Raw genomic sequence first — 17,022 nt, forward strand, 5'->3', positions numbered from 1 at the left:
ACCTGACCAGACAGAGAGATATAATAACCTGACCAGACAGAGAGATATAATAAACTGACCAGACAGAGAGATATAATAAACTGACCAGACAGAGAGATATAATAAACTGACCAGACAGAGAGATATAATAAACTGACCAGACAGAGAGATATAATAAACTGACCAGACAGAGAGATATAATAAACTGACCAGACAGAGAGATATAATAAACTGACCAGACAGAGAGACATAATAAACTGACCAGACAGAGAGATATAATAAACTGACCAGACAGAGATATATGTAATAAACTGACCAGACAGAGAGATATAATAAACTGACCAGACAGAGAGATATAATAAACTGACCAGACAGAGAGATATAATAAACTGACCAGACAGAGAGATATAATAAACTGACCAGACAGAGAGATATAATAAACTGACCAGACAGAGAGATATAATAAACTGACCAGACAGAGAGAGATATAATAAACTGACCAGACAGAGAGATATAATAAACTGACCAGACAGAGAGACATAATAAACTGACCAGACAGAGAGATATAATAAACTGACCAGACAGAGAGAGAGATAATAAACTGACCAGACAGAGAGGCAGATATAATAAACTGACCAGACAGAGAGAGAGAGATAATAAACCAGACAGAGGGAGACAGATAGAGAGATAATAAACTGACCAGACAGAGAGGGAGACAGACATAATAAACTGACCAGTAATTGTAGGAAACATTAGAATCATAAAGACTGATTACTTTGGGAAGGAGTCTGTGTTTCCTGTTGACCTCCTGGAGAGGTGGAGAGGGATTGGATGGTCTCTTTAGCTTTCCCTGAGGACAAGAACAGATAGATACATATATCTGACTATCTAACAGATAGATAAACAAGAACAGAAAGTCAGTCAGAACACGTTGGTGAGTAACAACAATGCAGACGCATGTGAACAGGCAGACAGACACACTACTTACGCAGCTTTTCGTTGAGTTCAACTGTAAAAATTAAATAAAGATAGTGAGATAGTGATAATTAAATAATCATTGAATCATGAGATTTATACACTACACCTGCTCATTGAACATCTCAACAAGAACAGAGTCAGTCAGAACACACGTTGGTGAGTAAACCTTAACATGACAATGCACACACACACACACACATACGACTTACTCAGCTCTTCTTTGAGTCCATCTGGTGTAAAAATAAAACAAAGATAGTGAGATAGTGATAATTAAATAATAATTGAATGATGAGATAGATACACTACATGACCAAAAGTATGTGGACACCTGCTATTATCTAACAGAAGGTAGATACACTACATGACCAAAAGTCATGTACTACCCAGTACAGCCAGTAGAGGACTGGTCACCCCTCAGAGCCTGGTTCCTCTCTACCCAGTACAGCCAGAAGAGGACTGGCCACCCCTCATAGCCTGGTTCCTCTCTAGGTTTCTTCCTAGGTTCTGGCCTTTCTAGGGAGTTATTTCCTAGGCACCGTGCTTCTACATCTGAATTGCTTGCTGTTTGGGGTTTTAGGCTGGGTTTCTGTACAGCACTTTGTGACATCAGCTGATGTAAAAAGGGATTCATAAATACATTTGATTGATCGATTGATGCTGGGAGATTTAGGCCTGGCTCGCAATCGGCGTTCCAATTCATCCCAAAGGTGTTCGATGGGGTAGAGGTCAGGGCTCTGTGCAGGCCAGTCAAGTTCTTCCATACCGATCTCAACAAAACATTTCTATATGGACCTCGCTTTGTGCATGGGGTCATTGTCATACTGAAACAGGAAAGAGACTTCCCCAAACTGTTGCCATAAAGTTGGAAGCACAGAATCGTCTAGAATGTCATTGTATCCTGTAATGTTAAGATTTCCCTTCACTGGAACTAAGGGGCCCGAACCATGAAAAACAGCCCCAGAACAGTATTCCACCTCCACCAAACTTTACAGTTGACACTATGCATTGGGGCGGTAGTGTTCTCCTGGCATCTGTCAAACCCAGATGGTGCAGCGTGATTCATCACTCCTGAGAACGTATTCCCACTAGTCCAGAGTCCAATGGCGGTGAGCTTTACACCACTCCACCTGACGCTTGGCATTGAGCATGGTGATCTTAGGCTTGTGTGCAGCTGCTCGGCCATGGAAACCCATTTCATGAAGCTCCAGACAAACAGTTATTGTGTTGATGTTGCATCCAGAGGCAGTTTGGAACTCAGTAGTGAGTGTTGCAACCGAGGAAAGGCGATTTTTACACACTTCAATACTTGGCGGTCCCATTCTGTGAGCTTCTGTGGCCTACCACTAAACGGCTGAGACATTTTTTCTCCTAGATGTTTCCACTCCACAATAACAGCACTTACACTTGACCGGGGCAGCTCTAGCAGGGCAGAAACCTGACGAACTGACTTATAGGAAAGGTGGCATCCTAAGACAGTGCCACGTTGAAAGTCACTGAGCTCTTCAGTAGGGCCATTCTACTGACAATGTTTGTCTATGGAGATTGCATGTGTGGCTGAAATAGAATCTACTAATTTAAAGAGTTGTCCACATACTTTTATATATATAGTGTAGGTAACCAGTGTAATATATAGTGTAGTTAACCAGTGTAATATATAGTGTAGGTAACCAGTGTAATATATAGTGTAATATATAGTGTAGTTAACCAGTGTAATATATAGTGTAATATATAGTGTAGTTAACCAGTGTAATATATAGTGTAGTTAACCAGTGTACTATATAGTGTAGTGTAATATATAGTGTAGTTAATCAGTGTAATATATAGTGTAGTTAATCAGTGTAATATATAGTGTAGTTAATATATAGTGTAGTTAATCAGTGTAATAGTGTAGTTAATATATAGTGTAGTTAATCAGTGTAATATATAGTGTAATATATAGTGTAATATATAGTGTAATATATAGTGTAGTTAATCAGTGTAATATATAGTGTAGTTAATCAGTGTAATATATAGTGTAGTTAACCAGTGTAATATATAGTGTAGTTAACCAGTGTAATATATAGTGTAGTTAACCAGTGTAATATATAGTGTAGTTAAACAGTGTAATATATAGTGTAGTTAATCAGTGTAATATATAGTGTAGTTAACCAGTGTAATATATAGTGTAGTTAATCAGTGTAATAAATAGTGCAGTTAATCAGTGTAATAGTGTAGTTAATATATAGTGTAGTTAATCAGTGTAATAGTGTAGTTAATATATAGTGTAGTTAATCAGTGTAATATATAGTGTAGTTAATCAGTGTAATATATAGTGTAGTTAATCAGTGTAATATATAGTGTAGTTAATCAGTGTAATATATAGTGTAGTTAACCAGTGTAATATATAGTGTAATATATAGTGTAGTTAATCAGTGTAATATATAGTGTAGTTAGTCAGTGTAATATATAGTGTAGTTAATCAGTGTAATATATAGTGTATATATATAGTGTAGTTAGTCAGTGTAATATATAGTGTAGATAACCAGTGTAATATATAGTGTAGTTAACCAGTGTAATATATAGTGTAGTTAACCAGTGTAATATATAGTGTAGTTAATCAGTGTAATATAAAGTGTAATATATAGTGTAGTTAATCAGTGTAATATATAGTGTAGTTAATCAGTGTAATATAAAGTGTAATATATAGTGTAGTTAATCAGTGTAATATATAGTGTAGTTAATCAGTGTAATATATAGTGTAGTTAATCAGTGTAATATATAGTGTAGTTAACCAGTGTAATATATAGTGTAGTTAATCAGTGTAATATAAAGTGTAATATATAGTGTAGTTAATCAGTGTAATATATAGTGTAGTTAATCAGTGTAATATATAGTGTAGTTAACCAGTGTAATATATAGTGTAGTTAATCAGTGTAATATAAAGTGTAATATATAGTGTAGTTAATCAGTGTAATATATAGTGTAGTTAATCAGTGTAATATATAGTGTAGTTAATCAGTGTAATATATAGTGTAGTTAATCAGTGTAATATATAGTGTAGTTAATCAGTGTAATATATAGTGTAGTTAACCAGTGTAATATATAGTGTAGTTAATCAGTGTAATATATAGTGTAGTTAATCAGTGTAATATATAGTGTAGTTAACCAGTGTAATATATAGTGTAGTTAATCAGTGTAATATAAAGTGTAATATATAGTGTAGTTAATCAGTGTAATATATAGTGTAGTTAACCAGTGTAATATATAGTGTAGTTAACCAGTGTAATATATAGTGTAGTTAACCAGTGTAATATATAGTGTAGTTAATCAGTGTAATATATAGTGTAGTTAATCAGTGTAATATATAGTGTAGTTAACCAGTGTAATATATAGTGTAGTTAATCAGTGTAATATATAGTGTAGTTAACCAGTGTAATATATAGTGTAGTTAATCAGTGTAATATATAGTGTAGTTAATCAGTGTAATATATAGTGTAGTTAACCAGTGTAATATATAGTGTAGTTAATCAGTGTAATATAAAGTGTAATATATAGTGTAGTTAACCAGTGTAATATATAGTGTAGTTAATCAGTGTAATATATAGTGTAGTTAACCAGTGTAATATATAGTGTAGTTAATCAGTGTAATATAAAGTGTAATATATAGTGTAGTTAATCAGTGTAATATAAAGTGTAGTTAACCAGTGTAATATATAGTGTAGTTAATCAGTGTAATATAAAGTGTAATATATAGTGTAGTTAACCAGTGTAATATATAGTGTAGTTAATCAGTGTAATATATAGTGTAGTTAATCAGTGTAATATATAGTGTAGTTAACCAGTGTAATATATAGTGTAGTTAATCAGTGTAATATAAAGTGTAATATATAGTGTAGTTAACCAGTGTAATATATAGTGTAGTTAATCAGTGTAATATATAGTGTAGTTAATCAGTGTAATATATAGTGTAGTTAATCAGTGTAATATAAAGTGTAATATATAGTGTAGTTAATCAGTGTAATATATAGTGTAGTTAATCAGTGTAATATATAGTGTAGTTAATCAGTGTAATATATAGTGTAGTTAATCAGTGTAATATATAGTGTAGTTAACCAGTGTAATATATAGTGTAGTTAACCAGTGTAATATATAGTGTAGTTAACCAGTGTAATATATAGTGTATATATTTTTTAAGGAAAGTGTTTTCACTTAAATCAATAAAATACATGCAGTTGTGCAACTCACCCCTCTCTCTTGTGACATTGTCTGTAGACAGAGCAGATAAAACATGATGCATTATGGGTACTAGAACATGAAGACAGACTACATCCTCTCTATTCTGACCTCCTCTGTAGACAGTAGATAAAACATGATGCATTATGGGTACTAGAACATGAAGACAGACTACATCCTCTCTATTCTGAGGGCCTCTGTAGACAGTAGATAAAACATGATGTATTATGGGTACTAGAACATGAAGACAGACTACATCCTCTCTATTCTGACCTCCTCTGTAGACAGTAGATAAAACATGATGCATTATGGGTACTAGAACATGAAGACAGACTACATCCTCTCTATTCTGAGGGCCTCTGTAGACAGTAGATAAAACATGATGTATTATGGGTACTAGAACATGAAGACAGACTACATCCTCTCTATTCTGACCTCCTCTGTAGACAGTAGATAAAACATGATGTATTATGGGTACTAGAACATGAAGACAGACTACATCCTCTCTATTCTGACCTCATCTGTAGACAGTAGATAAAACATGATGTATTATGGGTACTAGAACATGAAGACAGACTACATTCTCTCTATTCTGACCTCCTCTGTAGACAGTAGATAAAACATTATGTGTTATGGGTAATTTCCTCTATTTCCTTTGATAATGTTGGTAATGTTGAAAATGACATGAATATAGTAAACACATAGACAACACTTACCCAGCTGTCCAGTCAGGTTTGTATTGAGTTCATCTAGGGGGGAGAAATATATTCACTCAACTTGCTACCAAAACAGACAGACAGGCAGTGAGGCAAAATCAGACAAACACACTACTTACACAAGTCATTGTCTTCCGTCCAATTAGAACATGCAGATGATCCTAAAAAAACAGAAAGATATGTCAACATGTCTAACTGACTAAAACCATCATGTTATTTTCAAACCCTGCTGGTCACCCCTCAGAGCCTGGTTCCTCTGGTCTACCCAGTACAGCCAGTAGAGGACTGGTCACCCCTCCGAGCCTGGTTCCTCTGGTCTACCCAGTACAGTCAGTAGAGGACTGGTCACCCCTCAGAGCCTGGTTCCTCTGGTCTACCCAGTACAGCCAGTAGAGGACTGGTCACCACTCAGAGCCTGGTTCCTCTGGTCTACCCAGTACAGCCAGTAGAGGACTGGTCACCCCTCAGAGCCTGGTTCCTCTGGTCTACCCAGTACAGCCAGAAGAGGACTGGTCACCCCTCAGAGCCTGGTTCCTCTGGTCTACCCAGTACAGCCAGTAGAGGACTGGTCACCCCTCAGAGCCTGGTTCCTCTGGTCTACCCAGTACAGCCAGAAGAGGACTGGTCACCCCTCAGAGCCTGGTTCCTCTGGTCTACCCAGTACAGCCAGTAGAGGACTGGTCACCCCTCAGAGCCTGGTTCCTCTCTACCCAGTACAGCCAGTAGAGGACTGGTCACCCCTCCGAGCCTGGTTCCTCTCTACCCAGTACAGCCAGTAGAGGACTGGTCACCACTCAGAGCCTGGTTCCTCTGGTCTACCCAGTACAGTCAGTAGAGGACTGGTCACCCCTCAGAGCCTGGTTCCTCTGGTCTACCCAGTACAGCCAGTAGAGGACTGGCCACCCCTCAGAGCCTGGTTCCTCTCTACCCAGTACAGCCAGTATAGGACTGGTCACCCCTCAGAGCCTGGTTCCTCTGGTCTACCCAGTACAGCCAGTAGAGGACTGGTCACCATTCAGAGCCTGGTTCCTCTAGTCTACCCAGTACAGTCAGTAGAGGACTGGTCACCCCTCAGAGCCTGGTTCCTCTGGTCTACCCAGTACAGCCAGTAGAGAGGTTCTTACCCAGGTGATAGACTAGATAAGGTTTATATTCCAGTGATATGTAACCAGAGGTAGAGAGGTTCTTACCCAGGTGATAGACTAGATAAGGTTTATATTCCAGTGATATGTAACCAGAGGTAGAGAGGTTCTTACCCAGGTGATAGACTAGATAAGGTTTATATTCCAGTGATATGTAACCAGAGGTAGAGAGGTTCTTACCCAGGTCGTTGACAACGTCAGGTTCCAGATCCAGTAGAATCCTGTAAAAGTCTGATTTCACCTGGTTCCCTCCTGAGTCCCCTCTTGAGTTGAGAGCCTCGTACAACAGTCTCATCTGGTCCTGTCTGGTCCTAGCAGCATGGATCTCAGAGTACCTCTCAGAACGGATCAAGTAAAATGCCATGGGAATCACCATGGTAACCCTCTGACTGAGGTGAACACTGTGAATGTCCACAAACTGGGCATCACCTAGACAGGAAAGAAAACAGATGTAGAGTTATATACTGTAGAACAAGAGGACATTACTAGTCAGGTTAGATGTAGAGGACATAACTAGTCAGGTTAGATGTAGAGTTATATACTGTAGAACAAGAGGACATTACTAGTCAGGTTAGATGTAGAGGACATAACTAGTCAGGTTAGATGTAGAGGACATTACTAGTCAGGTTAGATGTAGAGTTATATACTGTAGAACAAGAGGACATTACTAGTCAGGTTAGATGTAGAGTTATATACTGTAGAACAAGAGGACATTACTAGTCAGGTTAGATGTAGAGGACATTACTAGTCAGGTTAGATGTAGAGGACATTACTAGTCAGGTTAGATGTAGAGGACATTACTAGTCAGGTTAGATGTAGAGTTATATACTGTAGAACAAGAGGACATTACTAGTCAGGTTAGATGTAGAGGACATTACTAGTCAGGTTAGATGTAGAGTTATATACTGTAGAACTAGAGAACATTACTAGTCAGGTTAGATGTAGAGGACATTACTAGTCAGGTTAGATGTAGTGGACATTACTAGTCAGGTTAGATGTAGAGGACATTACTAGTCAGGTTAGATGTAGTGGACATTACTAGTCAGGTTAGATGTAGAGGACATTACTAGTCAGGTTAGATGTAGAGGACATTACTAGTCAGGTTAGATGTAGAGTTATATACTGTAGAACTAAAGGACATTACTAGTCAGGTTAGATGTAGAGGACATTACTAGTCAGGTTAGATGTAGAGGACATTACTAGTCAGGTTAGATGTAGAGTTATATACTGTAGAACTAAAGGACATTACTAGTCAGGTTAGATGTAGAGGACATTACTAGTCAGGTTAGATGTAGAGGACATTACTAGTCAGGTTAGATGTAGAGTTATATACTGTAGAACAAGAGGACATTACTAGTCAGGTTAGATGTAGTGGACATTACTAGTCAGGTTAGATGTAGAGGACATTACTAGTCAGGTTAGATGTAGAGGACATTACTAGTCAGGTTAGATGTAGAGGACATTACTAGTCAGGTTAGATGTAGAGGACATTACTAGTCAGGTTAGATGTAGAGGACATTACTAGTCAGGTTAGATGTAGAGGACATTACTAGTCAGGTTAGATGTAGAGTTATATACTGTAGAAAACAGATTATCAGTTAGAAGACATGTTGACACTTAAAACCATCATGTTATTACATAACCCAGTACAGCCAGTAGAGGATTGGTCACCCCTCAGAGCCTGGTTCCTCTGGTCTACCCAGTACAGCCAGTAGAGGACTGGTCATCCCTCAGAGCCTGGTTCCTCTCTACCCAGTAGAGGACTGGTCACCCCTCAGAGCCTGGTTCCTCTCTACCCAGTAGAGGACTGGTCACCCCTCAGAGCCTGGTTCCTCTCTACCCAGTACAGCCAGTAGAGGACTGGTCACCCCTCAGAGCCTGGTTCCTCTGGTCTACCCAGTACAGCCAGTAGAGGACTGGCCACCCCTCAGAGCCTGGTTCCTCTGGTCTACCCAGTACAGCCAGTAGAGGACTGGTCACCCCTCAGAGCCTGGTTCCTCTGGTCTACCCAGTACAGCCAGTAGCGGACTAGTCACCCCTCAGAGCCTGGTTCCTCTGGTCTACCCAGTACAGCCAGTAGAGGACTGGTCACCCCTCAGAGCCTGGTTCCTCTCTACCCAGTACAGCCAGTAGAGGACTGGTCACCCGTCAGAGCCTGGTTCCTCTCTACCCAGTACAGTCAGTAGAGGACCGGTCACCCCTCAGAGCCTGGTTCCTCTGGTCTACCCAGTACAGCCAGTAGAGGACTGGTCACCCCTCAGAGCCTGGTTCCTCTCTACCCAGTACAGCCAGTAGAGGACTGGTCACCCCTCAGAGCCTGGTTCCTCTGCTCTACCCAGTACAGCAAGTAGAGGACTGGTCACCCCTCAGAGCCTGGTTCCTCTCTACCCAGTACAGCAAGTAGAGGACTGGTCACCCCTCAGAGTCTGGTTCCTCTCTACCCAGTACAGCCAGTAGAGGACTGGTCACCCCTCAGAGCCTGGTTCCTCTGGTCTACCCAGTACAGCCAGTAGAGGACTGGTCACCCCTCAGAGCCTGGTTCCTCTCTACCCAGTACAGCCAGTAGGGGACTGGTCACCCCTCAGAGCCTGGTTCCTCTCTACCCAGTACAGCCAGTAGAGGACTGGTCACCCCTCAGAGCCTGGTTCCTCTGGTCTACCCAGTACAGACAGTAGAGGACTGGTCACCCCTCAGAGCCTGGTTCCTCTCTACCCAGTACAGCCAGTAGAGGACTGGTCACCCCTCAGAGCCTGGTTCCTCTGGTCTACCCAGTACAGCCAGGAGAGGACTGGTCACCCCTCAGAGCCTGGTTCCTCTCTACCCAGTACAGCCAGGAGAGGACTGGTCACCCCTCAGAGCCTGGTTCCTCTCTACCCAGTACAGCCAGTAGAGGAATGGTCACCCCTCAGAGCCTGGTTCCTCTCTACCCAGTACAGCCAGTAGAGGACTGGTCACCCCTCAGAGCCTGGTTCCTCTGGTCTACCCAGTACAGCCAGTAGAGGACTGGTCACCCCTCAGAGCCTGGTTCCTCTGGTCTACCCAGTACAGCCAGGAGAGGACTGGTCACCCCTCAGAGCCTGGTTCCTCTCTACCCAGTACAGCCAGGAGAGGACTGGTCACCCCTCAGAGCCTGGTTCCTCTCTACCCAGTACAGCCAGTAGAGGAATGGTCACCCCTCAGAGCCTGGTTCCTCTCTACCCAGTACAGCCAGTAGAGGACTGGTCACCCCTCAGAGCCTGGTTCCTCTGGTCTACCCAGTACAGCCAGTAGAGGACTGGTCACCCCTCAGAGCCTGGTTCCTCTCTACCCAGTACAGCCAGTAGAGGACTGGTCACCCCTCAGAGCCTGGTTCCTCTGGTCTTCCCAGTACAGCCAGGAGAGGACTGGTCACCCCTCAGAGCCTGGTTCCTCTGGTCTACCCAGTACAGCCAGTAGAGGACTGGTCACCCCTCAGAGCCTGGTTCCTCTCTACCCAGTACAGCCAGGAGAGGACTGGTCACCCATTAAATAACGACTGAATCATGAGATTTATACAGTATAGATTTTTTAAGGAAAGTGTTTTCACTTAAATCACAGAACTTATTGCATGCAGTTGTGAATAACTTTAACACACAACTCACCACTCTGTATTCGGACCTCTGTAGACAGAGAAGATAAAACATGATGTATTATGGGTACTAGAACATGACAGACTACATCCTCTCTATTCTGACCTCCTCTGTAGACAGTAGATAAAACATGATGTATTATGGGTACTAGAACATGAAGACAGACTACATCCTCTCTATTCTGACCTCCTCTGTAGACAGTAGATAAAACATGATGTATTATGGGTACTAGAACATGAAGACAGACTACATCCTCTCTATTCTGACCTCCTCTGTAGACAGTAGATAAAACATGATGTATTATGGGTACTAGAACATGAAGACAGACTACATCCTCTCTATTCTGACCTCCTCTGTAGACAGTAGATAAAACATGATGTATTATGGGTACTAGAACATGAAGACAGACTACATCCTCTCTATTCTGACCTCCTCTGTAGACAGAAGATAAAACATGATGTATTATGGGTACTAGAACATGAAGACAGACTACATCCTCTCTATTCTGACCTCCTCTGTAGACAGAAGATAAAACATGATGTATTATGGGTACTAGAACATGAAGACAGACGACATGAATATATTAAACACAGAGACAACACTTACCCATCTGTTCAGCCAGGTTTTGAAGTTCATCTAGAGGGAAAGAAATATATTCACTCATCTTGTCACCAAGACAGAGACAGGAACACAGACAGACAGACAGACAGACAGACAGACAGACAGACAGACAGACAGACAGACAGACAGACAGACAGACAGACAGACAGACAGACAGACAAACACACTACTTACAAAGGTAAAGATCTTCCTCATTTGAATCTGTAGATGTTCGTAAAAAACAGATTGTCAGTTAGAAGACATGTTGACACCTTCTAAAACCATGTTATTATCAAACCCTTCTGATACCTCCTCAGAGCCTGGTTCCTCTCTACCCAGTACAGCCAGTAGAGGACTGGTCACCCCTCAGAGCCTGGTTCCTCTCTACCCAGTACAGCCAGTAGAGGACTGGTCACCCCTCAGAGCCTGGTTCCTCTCTACCCAGTACAGCCAGTAGAGGACTGGTCACCCCTCAGAGCCTGGTTCCTCTGGTCTACCCAGTACAGCCAGTAGAGGACTGGTCACCCCTCAGAGCCTGGTTCCTCTCTACCCAGTACAGCCAGTAGAGGACTGGTCACCCCTCAGAGCCTGGTTCCTCTCTACCCAGTACATAATTATTGAATCATGGGATCAATACAGTATATAATTTTGAGCCAATCAAAACTCAGTATTCTATCTTAGTCCCTCTCCTCCGCTCCTCCCTCACCTGGTTGTCTAGGTCTCAGTAAGGAACTCCCCTCACCTGGTTGTCTAGGTCTCAGTAAGGAACTCCCCTCACCTGGTTGTCTAGGTCTCAGTAAGGAACTCCCCTCACCTGGTTGTCTAGGTCTCAGTAAGGAACTCCCCTCACCTGGTTGTCTAGGTCTCAGTAAGGAACTCCCCTCACCTGGTTGTCTAGGTCTCAGTAAGGAACTCCCCTCACCTGGTTGTCTAGGTCTCAGTAAGGAACTCCCCTCACCTGGTTGTCTAGGTCTCAGTAAGGAACTCCCCTCACCTGGTTGTCTAGGTCTCACCTGGTTGTCTAGGTCTCAGTAAGGAACTCCCCTCACCTGGTTGTCTAGGTCTCAGTAAGGAACTCCCCTCACCTGGTTGTCTAGGTCTCAGTAAGGAACTCCCCTCACCTGGTTGTCTAGGTCTCAGTAAGGAACTCCCCTCACCTGGTTGTCTAGGTCTCAGTAAGGAACTCCCATCACCTGGTTGTCTAGTTCTCAGTAAGGAACTCCCCTCACCTGGTTGTCTAGCTCTCAGTAAGGAGCTCCCCTCACCTGGTTGTCTAGGTCTCAGCAAGGAACTCCCCTCACCTGGTTGTCTAGGTCTCAGTAAGGAACTCCCCTCACCTGGTTGTCTAGGTCTCAGTAAGGAACTCCCCTTACATTGTTGTCTAGGTCTCAGTAAGGAACTCCCCTCACCTGGTTGTCTAGGTCTCAGTAAGGAACTCCCCTCACCTGGTTGTCTAGGTCTCAGTAAGGAACTCCCCTCACCTGGTTGTCTAGGTCTCAGTAAGGAACTCCCCTCACCTGGTTGTCTAGGTCTCAGTAAGGAACTCCCCTCACCTGGTTGTCTAGGTCTCAGTAAGGAACTCCCCTCACCTGGTTGTCTAGGTCTCACCTGGTTGTCTAGGTCTCAGTAAGGAACTCCCCTCACCTGGTTGTCTAGGTCTCAGTAAGGAACTCCCCTCACCTGGTTGTCTAGGTCTCAGTAAGGAACTCCCCTCACCTGGTTGTCTAGGTCTCACCTGGTTGTCTAGGTCTCAGTAAGGAACTCCCCTCACCTGGTTGTCTAGGTCTCAGTAAGGAACTCCCCTCACCTGGTTGTCTAGGTCTCACCTGGTTGTCTAGGTCTCAGTAAGGAACTCCCCTCACCTGGTTGTCTAGGTCTCAGTAAGGAACTCCCCTCACCTGGTTGTCTAGGTCTCAGTAAGGAACTCCCATCACCTGGTTGTCTAGTTCTCAGTAAGGAACTCCCCTCACCTGGTTGTCTAGCTCTCAGTAAGGAGCTCCCCTCACCTGGTTGTCTAGGTCTCAGCAAGGAACTCCCCTCACCTGGTTGTCTAGGTCTCAGTAAGGAACTCCCCTCACCTGGTTGTCTAGGTCTCAGTAAGGAACTCCCCTCACCTGGTTGTCTAGGTCTCACCTGGTTGTCTAGGTCTCAGTAAGGAACTCCCCTCACCTGGTTGTCTAGGTCTCAGTAAGGAACTCCCCTCACCTGGTTGTCTAGGTCTCAGTAAGGAACTCCCCTCACCTGGTTGTCTAGGTCTCACCTGGTTGTCTAGGTCTCAGTAAGGAACTCCCCTCACCTGGTTGTCTAGGTCTCAGTAAGGAACTCCCCTCACCTGGTTGTCTAGGTCTCAGTAAGGAACTCCCCTCACCTGGTTGTCTAGATCTCAGTAAGGAACTCCCCTCACCTGGTTGTCTAGGTCTCACCTGGCTGTCTAGGTCTCAGTAAGGAACTCCCCTCACCTGGTTGTCTAGGTCTCAGTAAGGAACTCCCCTCACCTGGTTGTCTAGGTCTCAGTAAGGAACTCCCCTCACCTGGTTGTCTAGGTCTCAGTAAGGAACTCCCCTCACCTGGTTGTCTAGGTCTCAGTAAGGAACTCCCCTCACCTGGTTGTCTAGGTCTCAGTAAGGAACTCCCCTCACATGGTTGTCTAGGTCTCAGTAAGGAACTCCCCTCACCTGGTTGTCTAGGTCTCAGTAAGGAACTCCCCTCACCTGGTTGTCTAGGTCTCAGTAAGGAACTCCCCCCACCTGGTTGTCTAGGTCTCAGTAAGGAACTCCCCTCACCTGGTTGTCTAGGTCTCAGTAAGGAACTCCCCTCACCTGGTTGTCTAGGTCTTAGTAAGGAACTCCCCTCACCTGGTTGTCTAGGTCTCAGTAAGGAACTCCCCTCACCTGGTTGTCTAGGTCTCAGTAAGGAACTCCCCTCACCTGGTTGTCTAGGTCTCACCTGGCTGTCTAGGTCTCAGTAAGGAACTCCCCTCACCTGGTTGTCTAGGTCTCAGTAAGGAGCTCCCCTCACCTGGTTGTCTAGGTCTCAGTAAGGAACTCCCCTCACCTGGTTGTCTAGGTCTCAGTAAGGAACTCCCCTCACCTGGTTGTCTAGGTCTCAGTAAGGAACTCCCCTCACCTGGTTGTCTAGGTCTCATCTGGTTGTCTAGGTCTCAGTAAGGAACTCCCCTCACCTGGTTGTCTAGGTCTCAGTAAGGAACTCCCCTCACCTGGTTGTCTAGGTCTCAGTAAGGAACTCCCCTCACCTGGTTGTCTAGGTCTCAGTAAGGAACTCCCCTCACCTGGTTGTCTAGGTCTCAGTAAGGAACTCCCCTCACCTGGTTGTCTAGGTCTCAGTAAGGAACTCCCCTCACCTGGTTGTCTAGGTCTCAGTAAGGAACTCCCCTCACCTGGTTGTCTAGGTCTCAGTAAGGAACTCCCCTCACCTGGTTGTCTAGGTCTCACCTGGTTGTCTAGGTCTCAGTAAGGAACTCCCCTCACCTGGTTGTCTAGGTCTCAGTAAGGAACTCCCCTCACCTGGTTGTCTAGGTCTCAGTAAGGAACTCCCCTCACCTGGTTGTCTAGGTCTCAGTAAGGAACTCCCCTCACCTGGTTGTCTAGGTCTCAGTAAGGAACTCCCATCACCTGGTTGTCTAGTTCTCAGTAAGGAACTCCCCTCACCTGGTTGTCTAGCTCTCAGTAAGGAGCTCCCCTCACCTGGTTGTCTAGGTCTCAGCAAGGAACTCCCCTCACCTGGTTGTCTAGGTCTCAGTAAGGAACTCCCCTCACCTGGTTGTCTAGGTCTCAGTAAGGAACTCCCCTCACCTGGTTGTCTAGGTCTCACCTGGTTGTCTAGGTCTCAGTAAGGAACTCCCCTCACCTGGTTGTCTAGGTCTCAGTAAGGAACTCCCCTCACCTGGTTGTCTAGGTCTCAGTAAGGAACTCCCCTCACCTGGTTGTCTAGGTCTCACCTGGTTGTCTAGGTCTCAGTAAGGAACTCCCCTCACCTGGTTGTCTAGGTCTCAGTAAGGAACTCCCCTCACCTGGTTGTCTAGGTCTCAGTAAGGAACTCCCCTCACCTGGTTGTCTAGGTCTCAGTAAGGAACTCCCCTCACCTGGTTGTCTAGGTCTCAGTAAGGAACTCCCCTCACCTGGTTGTCTAGGTCTCAGTAAGGAACTCCCCTCACATGGTTGTCTAGGTCTCAGTAAGGAACTCCCCTCACCTGGTTGTCTAGGTCTCAGTAAGGAACTCCCCTCACCTGGTTGTCTAGGTCTCAGTAAGGAACTCCCCTCACCTGGTTGTCTAGGTCTCAGTAAGGAACTCCCCTCACCTGGTTGTCTAGGTCTCAGTAAGGAACTCCCCTCACCTGGTTGTCTAGGTCTCACCTGGTTGTCTAGGTCTCAGTAAGGAACTCCCCTCACCTGGTTGTCTAGGTCTCACCTGGTTGTCTAGGTCTCAGTAAGGAACTCCCCTCACCTGGTTGTCTAGGTCTCTGTAAGGAACTCCCCTCACCTGGTTGTCTAGGTCTCAGTAAGGAACTCCCCTCACCTGGTTGTCTAGGTCTCAGTAAGGAACTCCCCTCACCTGGTTGTCTAGTACTCAGTAAGGAACTCCCCTCACCTGGTTGTCTAGCTCTCAGTAAGGAGCTCCCCTCACCTGGTTGTCCAGGTCTCAGTAAGGAACTCCCCTCACCTGGTTGTCTAGGTCTCAGTAAGGAACTCCCCTCACCTGGTTGTCTAGGTCTCAGTAAGGAACTCCCCTCACCTGGTTGTCTAGGTCTCACCTGGTTGTCTAGGTCTCAGTAAGGAACTCCCCTCACCTGGTTGTCTAGGTCTCAGTAAGGAACTCCCCTCACCTGGTTATCTAGGTCTCAGTAAGGTACTCCCCTCACCTGGTTGTCTAGGTCTCAGTAAGGAACTCCCCTCACCTGGTTGTCTAGGTCTCAGTAAGGAACTCCCCTCACCTGGTTGTCTAGGTCTCAGTAAGGAACTCTCCTCACCTGGTTGTCTAGGTCTTAGTAAGGAACTCCCCTCACCTGGTTTTCTAGGTCTCACCTGGTTGTCTAGGTCTCAGTAAGGATCTCCCCTCACCTGGTTGTCTAGGTCTCAGTAAGGAACACCCCTCACCTGGTTGTCTATGTCTCAGTAAGGAACTCCCCTCACCTGGTTGTCTAGGTCTCAGTAAGGAACTCCCCTCACCTGGTTGTCTAGTTCTCAGTTAGGAACTCCCCTCACCTGGTTGTCTAGGTCTCAGTAAGGAACTCCCCTCACCTGGTTGTCTAGGTCTTAGTAAGGAACTCCCCTCACCTGGTTGTCTAGGTCTCAGTAAGGAACTCCCCTCACCTGGTTATCTAGGTCTCACCTGGTTGTCTAGGTCTCAGTAAGGAACTCCCCTCACCTGGTTGTCTAGGTCTCAGTAAGGAACTCCCCTCACCTGGTTGTCTAGGTCTCAGTAAGGAATTCCCCTCACCTGGTTGTCTAGGTCTCAGTAAGGAACTCCCCTCACATGGTTGTCTAGGTCTCAGTAAGGAACTCCCCTCACCTGGTTGTCTAGGTCTCAGTAAGGAACTCCCCTCACCTGGTTGTCTAGTTCTCAGTAAGGAACTCCCCTCACCTGGTTGTCTAGCTCTCAGTAAGGAGCTCCCCTCACCTGGTTGTCTAGGTCTCAGTAAGGAACTCCCCTCACCTGGTTGTCTAGGTCTCACCTGGTTGTCTAGGTCTCAGTAAGGAACTCCCCTCACCTGGTTGTCTAGGTCTCAGTAAGGAACTCCCCTCACCTGGTTGTCTAGGTCTCAGTAAG

The 17,022-nt window shown here is 44.6% G+C and overlaps 1 protein-coding gene across 5 annotated transcripts in view; it reads right to left on the reverse strand.

Moving 5' to 3' along the window:
• The window catches only part of LOC110535267, a 142,040-nt gene that overhangs the window by 8,665 nt on the left and 116,353 nt on the right, over window positions 1–17,022 (reverse strand). For all 5 annotated transcript variants that reach the window (XM_036987015.1, XM_036987014.1, XM_036987012.1 and 2 more), the window contains 10 exons: window positions 11,431–11,457; window positions 11,242–11,271; window positions 10,648–10,665; window positions 7,208–7,456; window positions 6,005–6,046; window positions 5,886–5,918; window positions 5,182–5,202; window positions 1,167–1,187; window positions 968–988; window positions 755–829 (listed from right to left, as the gene is read on the reverse strand). In XM_036987015.1, the coding sequence (XP_036842910.1) occupies window positions 755–829; window positions 968–988; window positions 1,167–1,187; window positions 5,182–5,202; window positions 5,886–5,918; window positions 6,005–6,046; window positions 7,208–7,456; window positions 10,648–10,665; window positions 11,242–11,271; window positions 11,431–11,457 (537 nt within the window). The remainder of the gene's footprint in view (window positions 1–754; window positions 830–967; window positions 989–1,166; window positions 1,188–5,181; window positions 5,203–5,885; window positions 5,919–6,004; window positions 6,047–7,207; window positions 7,457–10,647; window positions 10,666–11,241; window positions 11,272–11,430; window positions 11,458–17,022) is intronic.

The sequence above is a fragment of the Oncorhynchus mykiss genome, chromosome 9 (assembly GCF_013265735.2).
Source record: "Oncorhynchus mykiss isolate Arlee chromosome 9, USDA_OmykA_1.1, whole genome shotgun sequence".
NCBI lineage: Eukaryota > Metazoa > Chordata > Actinopteri > Salmoniformes > Salmonidae > Oncorhynchus > Oncorhynchus mykiss.